The 15,837-nt window shown below is 39.7% G+C and overlaps 1 protein-coding gene across 8 annotated transcripts in view; it reads left to right on the plus strand.

The window, feature by feature from the left end:
• The window catches only part of SUSD1 (sushi domain containing 1), a 163,783-nt gene that overhangs the window by 67,133 nt on the left and 80,813 nt on the right, over positions 1-15,837 (plus strand). For 7 of the 8 annotated variants that reach the window (XM_059071554.2, XM_067040116.1, XM_067040117.1 and 4 more), the window contains 2 exons: positions 8,938-9,029; positions 10,144-10,330. The exons of the other annotated variant lie outside the window; for it this stretch is intronic. In XM_059071554.2, coding sequence (XP_058927537.1) covers positions 8,938-9,029; positions 10,144-10,330 — 279 coding nt within the window. The remainder of the gene's footprint in view (positions 1-8,937; positions 9,030-10,143; positions 10,331-15,837) is intronic. 8 annotated transcript variants of the gene reach the window in all.

The following is a 15,837-nucleotide window of genomic DNA, read 5'->3' on the forward strand; positions in this document are numbered from 1 at the left end:
CTGAAGTTTCTTCAGTTATCGCTTGGATGAAGCTCATTTTCTAGTAGATTCCTCAAGAGTACTGTATTCCCTGAGTTCTTAGATGTTTAAAACTGTTTCTCTATGGTCTTGATACTTGAAAGATAGCATAGTTGGGTATAAAAATCTTGATTTACACTTTCTTTTTTGAATTTCCTTAAAATAACTTCTTTTGTTGCTTTTTTATGTAGCTTTGAGAAGTCTGGTGCAGCCTAATTCTCTTGCCTTTGGATCTTAATTGTTTATTTCTTTATCTATGAAGTTTAATGGTTTTACTTAGCTAAATCTTAGGGCTGATTGTTCTGGGTGAGTTTTCTCAGGTATCTGGTGAGCCCTTCCAGTATTTATATTCAGGTCTTTTTATTTTTGTAAGGCTATCTTGGATTATAGTTTTAAATATTTATTCTGTTTCCATGTTTTTCTTCTTTAGAGACTTTAATTATACATATGTTGAATCTTCATCTATATTCCATGTCAACCACTTTATTTTTGAACCTTTTTACTTCCCTTTTAATCTCATTTTTATTCTTTTTGATGGTTTTCTTGTATTTGTTCAATATATTTATATTCTAATCTATCCTTCTTTGGGCACCATGAAATTTAGTCTTTATTTCTAATGTGATTTTTGTCTTTTCCTTTGCTTTTTTCCTGAATTCAGTCACTTGTGTTTCATTTCCTTCCTGCTTTTTGTTCATTCTGTTCTTATTTTTGAATTTCTAACTCAAGGTGTTTTCTTTATATTCCAAAGGCTTGTTTGAGGATATTTATTGGTTTATTGTCTTACAGGTTTTTTCCCCCCTATTTTGTGTTTTTTTTTAAAGTGGAGTTTTTCACAAGCAGAAATGTTTTGATTATAATTTTCTGTTTCTGTTTTTAAATGAACACTCCTTTGTTTATTAATTCCACAGACAGAATTGGTCATTTGGGAGGGTCAAGAAGATTTCTAGGTTAAGAGTGCCTTCTTCCGTCACTGAAAGAAGGGCAGTTTCTTTTAAAGGATATTTTTGTTTTTGTTTTTTTGGTGAGAGTAGGAATGAATTCTGTTTTCTTCTACTTTGGGTTCTCTTTTGACTTGTAGGATCTTGTCTTTCCCCTGCACTTGTTTTTCCTATCACCACTTAGTTTCCAAAGAACACCTATTCCTTCCTTTTTATCCTCTTCTTTCCCAGAAGCAATGCCTTTCTCATACTACTACCTGCACTCTCCTTTGTGGCTCCAAAGCTTCCCTCTCCCCTTACCCCCTGTCCCCATAGGGGAAGTGAAGGGACTCCCTAGTGTGTGGAAACTTTTCTTCCTTCACAGCTCCCTCCCAGAGGTCTCATAGAAGTCTCACAGACTTTTCGTCCTTTGCTTTTAGTCAGTACTCTGATACACCAGGTCTCTTTTTCAGTATTTTCATACTTAAGGTGGAATTTCTCTTTCTGGGAGTGACTCTAACTCACAATTAGGCCCTTTGTTCCCTCTTCTCTTTCACAGGGCTCTTCTAGAGCCCTCGCAGTCTTTAGAATGACTTGTGGGAGACTGAGAGAAAACTTTGCTGGAATTTGGTATTTATTTTTCCATTAAAGGGTAATTTAAAGTTTGTAGTATTCTCTGTCTTCCAATGGTGATGACAGCATTGGTTTTATGTTGTTTTATTTGCTTTTCCAGTTGATCTGAAGAATATTTTGGAGAATGTGTGGAGAAATTTGGGTTTAAGGGGCCACTGTTATCCTTGAACTAGTTGGAAGTCTAATCTGTAATAAAATCTTAAGTGCTAACTTTCCCCCTCCATATCTCTGCTCATGCCATTTCTTCTACCTGGAACCCTCTCCCCTCTTCTTTTCTTCAGTTTCTATATTCCCTTCTTTCGTGATCCCCTCAACTGAAGGTAAGTTTTCTTCTTTCTAAATTCCCATACTCTCTTTCAGGAGGAAATATTGGCAGGAGTTTGGCACAATTACTCTGGGGTCAGGTTATCTAAATTCAAATCTCAGTTCTGCTATTTACCATCTCTGTGCCTTTGGGCAAGTTGTTTAACCTCTATGTGTCTAAGCTGCCTTAACTGTAAAAATGGGAATCACATCATGGATTTGTTGTGAGACTATGAGTTAATGCATATGGAGAACCAGCACAGTACCTGATACACAATAAGCAACTATCAAATGTTAACTGTTACTTAAGTTTACCTTATGACATTTATTATATACTCTCATATTTTTGTTATATTGATATAGGGTATAACTCCTAGATTAAATACATGTCTTATTCAGAGTACCTGTATTCTATTTGGTTAATATGATATCAGTTGCTTAGCTTTCCCCTTATTGCTGATGGTTTACATTTAAACAACCAGGAATGCTGTGCCCGCCACTGTCCTGGACACTAGGAGTACAAAGATGAACGAGACGTAGTCTCTCATGATACACACATGCATAATAATACATACATAATATTACAATGCATAAAATGTAGTTTGAGGTATTTGCAGGGGACTATGGGAGCCCTGAGGAAGTACAGTAATGACTGATTTTGCCCAGAGTTGCTTGCTCACATTAATGAAACAGAAACAAAGTTTCAAAAAAATCTGATGAACTAAGAGCCAAATTTTCTCTTCTCTGAGGCATTCTTGCAGGTCTGGTTTTTCAACTTCAGGCTTCTAGCTTAGAAACCCTGTGGGTGGGGAAAGGAGAGAGAGAAGGCAGAGTGACTACTGAAAATGGAGCAAAGGAGGAATATTTGAATGAGGGGCATGTACTTATTTTCCATAGCAAAGAATCAGAGAGTGGGGTAGGAAGGGACTCAGGATGAGCTGTCTTCTTACTGGGGATCCTTTTCTCTCCAATGAGCTCAGCATGGGTTCAACCTGCCTGTGGTTCAAACTATGAACCCTTGGATGGCGAGAAGGGGACCTAGAGTGGGAGTCCCTCTCTGACCAAGATGGAATTGAACTTAACCAGTGGGATGTTTCTGTAAGCAGAAGGAATTGCAGACCCACCATTACTGTAACATTACATGTTCATGTATGTGTGTGTGTGTGTGTGTGTGTGTGTGTCCTTTAAAAAAACCAGAATCATATATGTACCATTTTTCATCTTGCTTTTTTATTTTATTTAAAACATTTTTGGCTTTACAATATTCTGTGGACATACGTCTGTATCAGTTCCTATAATGCCATCTCCTTCTCTGAGAGAAGCATAGTATTCCACTGTGTGGAGGTTCACTAATTTATTAACTTGTCCACTATGGATATTTAGGTTTTTTTTTTTCCCCTTCAAATTTTTGTTGTTATAGTCAATGCTACTTTTAATATACTTACATATATTATGTTTTGCTGATACTCAGATGCACATTTTTTCACATTTTAATATCTATGAATTCTTACAAGTGTTATACAGTCAAGTGGCTGCCATGAACATAATTGTCATTACTCATGTATGTATCAAATTTGTCATAGCTACTTGCAGTGTTGCTACTTTTACTTAGTTATGGACATTAGTGACATATTAACATTTTCCTTACTAAAACTTTTTCAGAACTTTTCCAATGATTTGACATTGAAACAAAAAGTTATTGTGTATGTAGAAAACCATGGAAATAGATCAGCAATGTATAAAAGCAAGTGTCAGCATCAGAATGGCTTGCAAGAAAAAGAAAATAGAACATTTAAAAGAAATACTGCCTCACCAAGACTCAGGATAGAACATAGGTTGTGGAAATATACACTGATATCTCTTAATTGAAAAGTGATTGAGAATTGTTACATACTGAACATGGAGAAATTTTAGGAGTGTCTCAATCAATTGTTTGATTTTTCTTTTATTATATATTATAAAATTTTAATGTTTCTATAGGTCTGAAAAAAACTCTTTCAACCAGTATAAAATAATTCTGAGACAAGAAAATAATCATGACAGAATTTATTTGGCAGTATTTTCTCTTTCTTAATAAAACAAAATAATAGTGCATCTTACAAGAATGGTATCTTAGGTTTGATGAAATGTGCTGTATCTTTGCATAATTGGGCAGGATATTTCTGTAGAATTAAGTCTTAAGAATGGAATTAACCAAGATAAAGAGCCTCGTAAATTCCTCTCCACAAAGACTGTATCAGTTTACACACACACCTGTTTTCCAGCACCTTCACCAATACAGGATATTCCAGTTTTTTAAAGTTTGAGAGCCTAATAAGTGAAAAGCATATTTTATTTTGGTTTAATTTGTACCTCTTTGTTTATTGATTGTCCTATTACAGTTTTCCTATGAATCACTTTTTCTATTTATTGCTCCTTTTCATGTGTTGTTGGTGGTATTTTTCTTCATGGTTAATGTTCTTTAGATATCAGGGCCATCAACTTTTTCAAATATGTTACAATTTTTTTTCATACTTTGTTGCTTGTCTTTCAAACTTAGGTTGTTGAATCATTTGCCATAAAGAAAATTTAAGATTTTATTTAGTCAAATAAAAAAATTTTTTTCCTAGTTTTCTTATTTCTTTCCTAACCAAGATTATAGAACTGTTTTCCTATATTCTTTTCTAGTATATATATATATATATATATATATATATATATTTTTTTTTTTTTTTTTTTTCTGTATGTGGGCCTCTCACTGTTGTGGCTTCTCCCGTTGCGGAGCACAGGCTCCGGACGTGCAGGCTCAGCAGCCACGGCTCACGGGCCCAGCCGCTCCGAGGCATGTGGGATCTTCCCGGACGTGGGCACAAACCCGTGTCCCCTGCATTGGCAGGCAGACTCTCAACCACTGCGCCACCAGGGAAGCCCCTCTAGTATATTTTTTAACTAAAAATTTATTAGAGTTGCAATCATTTTTGCCTGTATGTCAAGGTGGGGATCTAATATTAGTTTATGGATAACTATTTCTCAACTCAGTTTATTTCCCATTGATTTGAAAGTCCACCCCTATCTTATATAAATTCCTATGCATAGATAGATTGGTTTCTGAGTTCTGCTCTGCTCCATTGACCTCTTTGTTTATTCCTTTGCTAGCAACAAACTAGCAATTTAGCATTCTCAATTCACCCCAGGGCATGGGGGGGCAAAATCAGCTAAACAAAAATTTCTTCTCGAGGGGTGGAAAAATATTATTCTTTTAATATATGAATCATAGGGCTTCCCTGGTGGCGCAGTGGTTAAGAATCTGCCTGCCAATGCAGGGGACACAGGTTCGAGCCCTGGTCCAGGAAGATCCCACGTGCTGTGGAGCAACTAAGCCCATGCGCCACAACTACTGAGCATGTGCTCTAGAGCCGGCGAGCCTCAACTACTGAAACCTGCATGCCTAGAGCCCAGAGCCCGTGCTCCACAACAAGAGACACCACCACAATGAGAAGACCGCACACCGCAGCGAAGAGTAGCCCCCCCTCGCCGCAACTAGAGAAAGCCTGGGCACAGCAATGAAGACCCAACACAGCCAAAAAAAACCAAACCAAAACAAAACCCAGGAAATTAACACTAAAAAAAAAGTATATATATATATGAATCATAGATAAACATATAGTAAATAAGAAACATATACATACCTGTGGTATTAAAATTTTATAAAATGTGAGAGATTAGGGAAAAAAATGTTTAAAAAGGCTCCGTGTAGGGTTATAATGAAAAAAGGTTGAGAAATACTGTCATAACTTTATAATAGTTACTGAAACCTGGTTATGTCCTGTTTCAATATTTTTATTTCAATTTTTTTCTTGTTATTCTCATTAATCTTCCCCCCCAAATTTAGCAGTAATTTGTTTTTTGTTCATTGAGCATGCCAAGCTGATTCCTGCATGTGGGGTTTTAACCTTGTCTCACCCCTCTGTCTCCACCTGTGATGCTCACTCACTCGTCCTTCAGGTCTCTGCTCACATATCACCTCCACAGAGGACCTTCCATAACATCCTTTCTATTCTTGTATGATGCTTTTCATAGTCTTTACCAGTGCACAAAATTTTATATATATATATATATATATATATATATACTTTAAAAAATAAATTTATTTATTTTATTTGTTTATTTTTGGCCGTGTTGCGTCTTCATTGCTGTGCGTGGGCTTTCTCTAGTTGCGGCGAGTGGGGCTACTCTTTGTTTCAGTGCACGGGCTTCTCATTGCGCTGTCTTCTCTTGTTGCGGTGCATGGGCTCCAGTAGTTGTGGCTCGTGGGCTCTAGAGAACAGGTTCAGTAGTTGTGGTGCACGGGCTTAGTTGCTCCATGGCATATGTTCGATCTTCCCGGACCAGGGATCTAACCTGTGTCCCCAGCATTGGCAGGCGGATTCTTAACCACTATGCCACCAGGGAAGCCCTGTATTTTTAAAATTTATTTTTTCACTTTTTTATTTTCTGCCCTTCTCACTAGAATGAATTCCATTAGGTGCAGGGACTTTATTTTCTCACCACTTTATCCTTAGTCCCAAAGCATGCCTGGCACATGGTGAGAACTTTCTATTCACTGAATAATGTGTAAACGTATCACGTTCCAAGAAGGTCCATTGGAATCACCATTGGAAGTATATTCCACTTACAGGTTAATTGGTGGAGAATTGATATCTTTTCACTTTTCAATCTTTCCATTCAAGGATGTGGCATTTTCTCTTTATTGTTTTATTTTATGTCCTTTGGGGGGAAAAAAAATCTTCTTGTAAGTCTTGGACATTTCTAGTTACATTTATTGCTAGGTATCTGAAGTTTGTTCATGGTTTCTTCTCTTGTGAATAGAAATCTTTAAATTTTTATATTATATTTTATTTGTGGTTTTAGTTTATTTGTGTTAGAAGGCCTGTGTTCATTGTGGGGTCTCAAAGGGAGGATCTATTTCCTTGCCCTTTCCAGTTTCTAGACCCTGCCTACATTCCTTGGCTTGTGGCCCCATCCTCCATCTTTAAAGCTCATCAGTTCAACCTTAAGTTTTCTCTGGCCCTGATCTTCTTGTCTCCCTCTTTTAAAGACCCTTGTCACTGCATTGGGCCCATCTGGATAATCCAGGATAATCTCCCTATTGTAATCACATTTGCAAAGTCTCTATGCCATGTAAGGTAACATGGTTACAGATTCCAGGGACTAGGATGTGAACATCTTTGAAGGGACCGTTATTCAGCCTACCATACTTGTGCTTACAGATATGTAGAAAACGATTCGTTTTTCTATGTTCTCGTCTTTGGGTGCATTTTGCCAAACTCCTATTATTTTTCTGTCATTTTCAAACAATTGCATATTTGTTTTTCAGTTTTTTTAAAATTTACTGTCAGTTGCATAATTTGTTCCCTTTCTTTCTGGTATTTATAGCTCATTTTTTTCCTTGCCTCATTCTGCATTGTCTAGAATCTCCTGACTAATGCTAAATAATAGCTGTGAAACCATGCATCCTTGGATTGTTCTTAACTTTATTAGAAATTGTTTTACCACTGAGTGTGGTGGTTTCTAATAAACATTCTTTTAAATCAAGGAGTTTTTATCAAATTAAATCCTAGTTTGCTAAGATTTTTAGGCAGGAATGTACATTAGATGTATTAACCATTATGATTATAAAAGTGACCATATGGTTTTTCTCTTTCAATCTATTAATAGCTTTCCTAGTAATGATCATCTCTGTATTCCTGGAGTAAATCTCCCTTGTTTATAGTGTATTGTTCTTTGAATGTGCTGCTGACTTCTATTTATTAATATTTTTTTTGTATTTATATTAATAAGTGAATTTGGCGTAGTGTGTTTAGTAATTGGTTGTGCTGTCCTTGTACACCTTGGGCATTGTGGATTATCCAGTCATACTGAGTGAATTGGGAAACTTTCTACCTTTTTGTATGGTCTGGAACTGTTTAAATACTACTGAAGTTATATGCCTTTTGAAAGTTTCATAAATGTGAGTTTCCTGGGGCCACTACTACTTATCTCTAAAACCATCTCCTTAAAGGTTGCTTTATCCTGAATCATCCATACTTTATTCCTTACTCTGTCTTACAACATTTGAAGAATAGCTTGTGACCTGTGGAACAGGTTTCCTCTGGGCAAAGCTGCCCCATCCATAAAGAGGGGTCATATCTATCAACTAGGCTTCATTCATAGGAACCTGTTGGTCCAGGGGCTTACACAATAAAAGTTTGGCTCCCATGAGATTTTCTTATTTTTTCACATGCTTTGGGAGTTGTCTTTATCACTTATTAATCATCACATTGTTCCTATGAAACTTCTTAGCAAGTCTGATGTATTATTTTCAGTTTAAGGACAGGGATCATCATTGAAGGAAATAACCTTTGATACCAGAGTTTTGAATAAACAGTCTTTTAAAAAAATTATTTTTAATTGAAGTATAGTTGAATTACAGTGTTGTTTGAATAACTAGTCTTTATTTTAAAAAGCTTGGGGGATGTGCCTCTGTATTATATGGTACCAGTACTGAACTATATTTTGGATTCATTACCATGAAATTGAGCAGAGACCAGTGAATGCTTCTTTGATCATAAGAGATGAGGAAGCCCAAACCGAGAGGGACCACTCCCCCCTTTTCATCGTGAAAAGCCTGACTGCTTGAGGTAGCCTTTTTCATTTCCTCAAGGAGTAATTCTCCGTTCTCTGCCGAAATGTTACTATCAGCTCAGAATTTCAAACTGATGCTTGTTTGTCTAAATGAGGTTGTCCAAGGCAGGACAATGAGTCGCTGTTTTAGCTTACTAAACCAAGAGAATTTGCAATGGATTGACTTAAATAATTTTTTAAGAAGGATTCTCTGACTGCGTATCTTTTGATCTTAAATCTTTCATCAGGACTGTGTTTACATAAATATAAAAATGGTGTTTCTTGGACTGCTACCACCGATTTCTAAATTAAAATACTGCTGAAGTCATCCTCTGTAAATGCTTATCCTTGGACTATTGTTCAATTAAAAGGTAGTATTTTGGTATAAGGTGTAATTTGATTTCTCATTCCTTTCCCCTTGCAGTAAAACAGACCATCAGTAACATTTCAATATTTAATGAAACCTGCTTGAGATGGAGAAGTATGAAGACAGCTGATATAGAGGAGATGTATTTAGTAAGTTACTGAAAGTTACTCTGTTTATAGGTGTTTGTCTTGTGTGGGAGGTTCAAAAAATATCAACAAACCAAAACAACTACTTACATAGCTGCTGTTATCAGTGGAAGATTTATAGTGACAATTGCAGTAAGAAACAAGAAAGTGGGAACTTCTGCTGCATATTTGAAGACAGAGACCTTGGGGATTGATGAGAAAATCATGAGAGGTTCTTTGTGCAACATAGCCCGATGCAGAGCTGATGTTCAGGCAGCGTCATGGAAGGAAGCCAGTGGCTTTTGCAAGTGTGTGTCTCTCCACACCAGTGCCTCCGATCAGGGTCTGAATGTGTTGCCTGGAGAGTCAAGGGGAACTTCTAAAGCTAGATGTGTTTGTGAGTAAGAAAGGTAAAGACCATGGTGTGAGCTGCTACTAGAAGCAATTAAGTAGGAAGAAAAGTGCATCTATTGGCTCAGGTGCTGGGATGTTACAGTAAAGTGTGAGGAATGTCAGAGGGGGTGGGCAGAGGAGAAAAACTCTTCCCAGGTTTTACCAAACCGACTAGGATTACCCTAATGCAGCAGTCCCCAATCTTTTCGGCACCAGGGACCGGTATCGTGGAAGACAATTTTTCTACCGCCAGGGGGTGGGGTGATGGGTCCGCCACTCCCCTCATGCTGTGTGGCCTGGTTCCTAAGAGGCCATGGACTGGTCTGCGGTCCGGGGGTTGGGGACCCCTATCCTAATGCACCTTCTGCTCTGGAAGGAGCCTTAGTTCAGATTCTTAATTTTCTTTCCAGGAAATTGTTCTTTGGTCTTGCTCCTGTGGTTTTGCCAACAGACTTTCACATTGGGCATGTGCCGTTACATGTGTGAGAACAAGAAAGAGAAAGTTGTCGGTGTTGGGGCCTCGAGTTTTTGTGCATTTTGTTTTCAAAATATGTTTATGATACTGATAATATTGTAATTACAATATTTATGGTATTACAACTCTGATATTTGCTTTCTGCCGTATTTCACTTTCTGAAGGAACTTTAGAATCAAGAGTAAGAGAGTGTTAGAGAAAGGGTAGGTATCCAGGCATCCAGAGCCTTTCAAGCTAGCAATTCACCTGGTGAACTTTTCTATGTTTTAGTTCCACATTTGGGGCCAGAGATGGTATCAGAAGGGATTTGCCCAGGAAATGGTCTTTAATATCACTGCCAGCAGCCAGGCTCCTGAGACGTGTTTGGACCTGAGGCCAGGTACCAACTACAGTGTCAGCATCCAGGCTTTGTCTTCTGAACTTCCTGCGGTCATCTCCCTGACAACGCAGATAACAGGTAAATCTTGAATAACAGCATTTGGATGACCGAAGTCACCGCAGAGCTGTATAGGCTCAGATAAAGAGGCACACTATTGCTTTCTGTTTCTATATAATGAACTTTAAGAGAAAGAGGAAGAAGGACATGAAATTGGAGAGGGGAACTAAGGGGACTGCAGCCTGAACTGCAATGTTTGATTTCTTAAAAAGGTACCTGAAACAAAATAGGAACATTGAAGAAATCTGGGTAGTGTGTACACGAGTGTTGGTTAAATTCCTTCTGGATATTTGAAATATTTAAAATATTTCATACTTAACAAGAATTTTTCCTATTACTCTTTCTTTCTCAGTAGCGTATTTAATTGTTATTCTGTTACAAGTACCTTAAGAGTAGGTTACTCTCAGGGAAAAATGACTGGCAGTCCCACTTAAGCCCCCTAGAAAATTCACTTTCCACACGTTTTCTCATGTCTCCTCAAATCTGTGATGCTCACTCCATCCCCCAACACGCACACTCTGAGCTAATATTCAGACTATTAGCGTCTTGTTTCTTATTTCACTGAGGAATTAGAAGTAATCAGGTGAGGGGGTGGTGATGAGATGAATTGGGACAGTGAGATTGACATATATACACTAATATGTATAAAATAGATAACTAATAAGAACCTGCTGTATAAAAATAAATAAATAAATAAAAATAAATTAATTTTTTAAGAAAGTAATCAGGTGAGGACTTTCCACTCCCAAATCTCCCATCGTTGCCTTCATGCAGAACCTATATTTTATCTTCTCTCTTATCCCCACTCCTAAGGCGAATCCTCCCTCAACCCCGTCATCCCTTCTTGCCTCGTCCTCAATTCCCTCCAGCAAAGAATTAGTCCCAACATTGCACAAGCATGTTGTAATATCTCATTTTTTAAATGAAAACATAGAAAAGATAAACACACTTCTTCTTTTTTTTTTTTTTTTTTTTTCATGGTATGCGGGCCTCTCACTGTTGTGGCCTCTCCTGTTGTGGAGCACAGGCTCTGGGCGCGCAGGCTCAGCGGCCATGGCTCACGGGCCCAGCCGCTCCGCGGCACGTGGGATCTTCCCTGACCGGGGCATGAACCCGTGTCCCCTGCATCGGCAGGCGGACTCGCAACCACTGTGCCACCAGGGAAGCCCCATTCATTTAATCTTTTTTTTTTTTTTTTGCGGTATGCGGGCCTCTCACTGTTGTGGCCTCTCCTGTTGTGGAGCGCAGGCTCCAGATGCGCAGGCTCAGCGGCCATGGCTCACGGGCCCAGCCGCTCCGTGGCATGTGGAATCTTCCCGGACCGGGGCACGAACCCGTGTCCCCTGCATCGGCAGGCAGACTCTCAACCACTGTGCCACCAGGGAAGCCCAAACACACTTCTTTTGATCCCATATTCCCTCCAGCTACTCTGCCTTCTCTCAGCCCCTCTTTACAGTAAAACTCCTTGAAAGAATGTTGTGTAGGCTCCACATCCTTACCTCCTCTTCTTTCTTTAACCGGTTCCAGTCCAGAGGCATTTGTCCTCAATGCTTTACTGGAAGTGTCTCCATCTCCACTGCCCAATTTTGTTCTTATATGATTTTTCTGTACAGTATTTGGCATTCCATCCTCGAAACACCTTTTCTCTTGGCTTTTGGATCTTTCTACCTTGCTGGCTGTTCCTTCTCAGTTTTTTTCCACTAGGTCCATCTATTGGGTTGGCCAAAAATATCGTTTGGGTTTTGCCATAAGAACTTCCAAAGAACCCAAATGAACTTTTTGGCCAACCGAATACTTTTATTGATGCCCCGCCCCTCGCCTCTTCTATTCCTTTTTCTTCATTATTTACTCTTTCTGCCTAGGCGATCTCTACCAGTCTCATGGCTATAAACATTACCTATGTGCTGAGCATTCCCAAATATGTATCCTAGTCCCAATCTCTCCTCTGAGCTCCAGACTCATGTATCCACCTGTCTCCTAAACATATCCTATTGAACATCTAATAGGCAAACCCAGTAGAACTTTTGATTTCTCACCTCTTCCCTCACCCCCAAATCCATTTCCACCCAGGCTTCTCTATCTCAGTTATTGGCATTCCTATTCACCAACTGCTCAGGCCAAATTTCTAGTCCATCAACAAGCTGGCTTGTTTCTGAAATAAACATTCTGAATCCAACCACTTCTCCCCACCTTTGCCTTTACCACTAGCAACCTAATCCAAGCCAGCAACTTCTTGCTTGGACTCCTGCAATAGCATTCTAACTCTTCTCCCTGTTTCCACAGTTGCCTGTCACCTGCTGCCCTAAGTCTTAATCTTCACCATAACTTTAAAAACATCACTCAAAGTGTCATACTGAATGAAGTAAGTCACACGGAGAAAGACAAATATCATGATATTGCTTATATGAGGAATCTAAAAAAATGGTACAAATGCACTTATTAACAAAACAGATTCACAGATGTAAAAAACAAACTCATGGTTACCAGGGGGAAAGGAAGGGAGGGATAAATTGGGAGATTGGGATTGACATATACACACTACTATATATAAAATAGATAACTAATAAGGACCTACTATATAGCACAGGGAACTCTACTCAATACTCTAATGACCTATATGGGGAAAGAATCTAAAAAAGAGTGGATGTATATAATGTATAACTGATTCACTTTGCTGTACAACTGAAACTAACACAACATTGTAAATCAACTATACTCCAATAAAAATTAATTTAAAAATGCATATAAGAACATGTCATCCCCAGCTCAAAACGGTCCTATGAGTTTGCATTAGTGTTCTAACGGAATCCACGTTCCTTACCATGGAACATGGAGTCTGGCCCCTGCCTGCCTCATTGACCTCATCTCTCTCTGCCCTCTCCCTTTCTCACTAAGCAGCAGCATCCTTCCTTGCTATTTCTCAAACCGACACTCTCTCCACATGGCTGTCTCCACATGTGGACACTCTCTCCACATGGCTGTCTCCACATGTGGACACTCTCTCCACATGGCTTCTTTATAATCACTCAGGTTTCTGCTCAAGTGCCATTACCTAGAGAGCCTCTCCCTGCCCATCCTTTCAAATATCATCTCCCTTTTTTTGCCACCCCATCACTCTATCCATTTCCTCTGCTTGTATTTCTTCATAGAACTCGTTTTCAGGACTTGTATTTTTTTTTTTTTTTTTTTTTTTTTTTGCAGTACGTGGGCCTCACTGTTGTGGCCTCTCCCGTTGCGGAGCACAGGCTCCGGACGTGCAGGCTCAGTGGCCATGGCTCACGGGCCCAGGCGCTCCGCAGCACGCGGGATCCTCCCGGACCGGGGCACGAACCCGTGTCCCCTGCATCGGCAGGCGGACTCTCAACCACTGCGCCACCAGGGAAGCCCAGGACTTGTATTTTTAAATTTACTTGTTTATTTTCTTTTCCCCTACTAAAATAGGAACTCTTTGAAGACAGAGATTTTTGTCTGTGTGTTCTACATTGAATCCCCAACACATAAGGACAGTGTGAGCACACATAAGGACAATGATAGCACAACAAAAGAATATTTTTGTAATGAATACATACGAGGGCTAACCCCCAAATGGCCAGTGGGTGGTATTGGCATTGAAGAAATGCCTGGTTAGTTAATAAAGGCTTTAGACCAAAAAGAATTCACCAACTTTGGGGCTGGAAAGAGATGTTCAATTTGAGCATTTTTTCCCATGGTGACTTATCTAAATGGATAGCTATTCAGTCTCCTACTCTTTGGTCCTTCTCATGTTTTGATGGTTTGCATTGCTGATTCACATTAGCATTTCATATTTTTTCAGTTGGGGAGAAGGAGTTTCATCTTGATGAGACACTTCTACCTTGTTTTGTACGCTAAATGTTGCCCCGTAGCTCAAGCACCCTGTGTCTGTGTTCATGGCCACCAGGGGACACTGTTGAGCTGTTTAAGTTCATTGAAACCATGACTGCGTATTTTTCACTCTACTTTAAAGAATTAGCAATTTTTAAAAAGTGTGAAAATTCAAGTTGTTAAGATCTTATGAAAGAGTAACTAAACAAATAAAATAAGAACAAACCCCAAGCCCTCTCTTTAATAAGAGAACCATATACTGATGTGAAGCGGTATGCCTGTTTGCCTAAGATGTGGCTTTGTTTCAGCAAAATTGTGAACTTTTGAATTTTACCAGAAATGTGAGGCAAGGGGTTTGGATGTGGAATACGCAGCAGCTGATTTCCCAGAAGAAAAGTGAATGGGATTTCCCTTCTGAGTGTCTTACATTAAGCTAAATCTTATTGATGGGAACAGGATGAAAACGAGCGCTTTAAATATATTGCTGACCTCAGAGGAGAGTGAAAGCTTTTGGAATGTTGAGGGACAGAGGCAAGTGTTGTAGTGGCAACGGAAGAGGGTGCTGGTAAGAAAGGTGGTGAGATGGAGAGGCTATCACAGTGCTTCTGACTCATGGCCCACGTGCTTCCGCAGGCAGCCCATTGATGGAAATTCATCAGAATAATGCCGCCACTTATAACTCCCTTATGTAAGAACAAACTTTCATCCTTGATGTAGACCCAAAGGGTCAGAAGAGCTGCACCACACTGGTTATGCTATTTTCTAGCCAAGTCAAAAAGTCGTAGGCAAAATTTTCTTCTCATAGAGAGAGGGAGAGAACCAGAGAGGGGGAAGTGGGGGGGAGGGAGAGAAAGAGAGAGAGAAAGCAAGTGCCTGCAGGAATGTAAAGATAAACCACTTATTCCACACAATGTGGTGATCATTTGAGGTTGAATGTTTATTATGGAACCAAGAATGCTGGAAGAGAAAAGGGAAATGAATATGTAAAGGAAATCATTCCTTCCCAAGTCCACCTTCAATACCAAGGCTGGCAATGTACACGGGAACTTCCCCATCTCTACCTGCATTCGTAATAAGAAAAACAATGTACTTTTTCAGATGTTCAGGAAAGCCACTGAAAACACAGGTATGTCCCAAGCATTCTCAGGCTATCCCTCTAACAGAGAGGTCCAGTCAGGATAGCTCTAATTCCCTCGACAGGGCTGGGGACCACTGCCCCCTCCTCTGACCCCTCCTCTCTTACTGTTAAGTGTCCTTAGGAAGGACCGTGCAGGACCAGGTGTCTTGACGTTCTTTTGCTGTGAGCTTCTCTTCCACAAACCATCCAAGGACTGTGCAGTCCTGTGTCCTCAGTGAGAACCTTGTCTTCTCAGGCTGGTTCCAGGGTACCACACTTATTCCTGCTGTTTCCCCTGGCTCCGAGTGGGTGGGAACTGCCCCGGAGGTTAGGAGAGGAGCTGGCCTTCATCCCAACTGTTTTTTTTCGTCCAGGCTCTCTCGAAGTCTTTCACGGACACAGGTTCTTTGACATCTGAGGACTTAATGTTAGGTCAGGCCAGGAGGGAGGCACACATGTCCTTCCATACCTCCATGGGCCACCTGTTCCTCTCATCCCCAGAAATCTCCCAGCTACTTTCCAGCTTCAAATCAAAACCTAGCCTCTCAAGGAAATGGCTATATGGGGT

This window comes from Kogia breviceps, chromosome 8 (genome assembly GCF_026419965.1).
Source record: "Kogia breviceps isolate mKogBre1 chromosome 8, mKogBre1 haplotype 1, whole genome shotgun sequence".
NCBI classification, from domain to species: Eukaryota; Metazoa; Chordata; class Mammalia; order Artiodactyla; family Physeteridae; genus Kogia; species Kogia breviceps.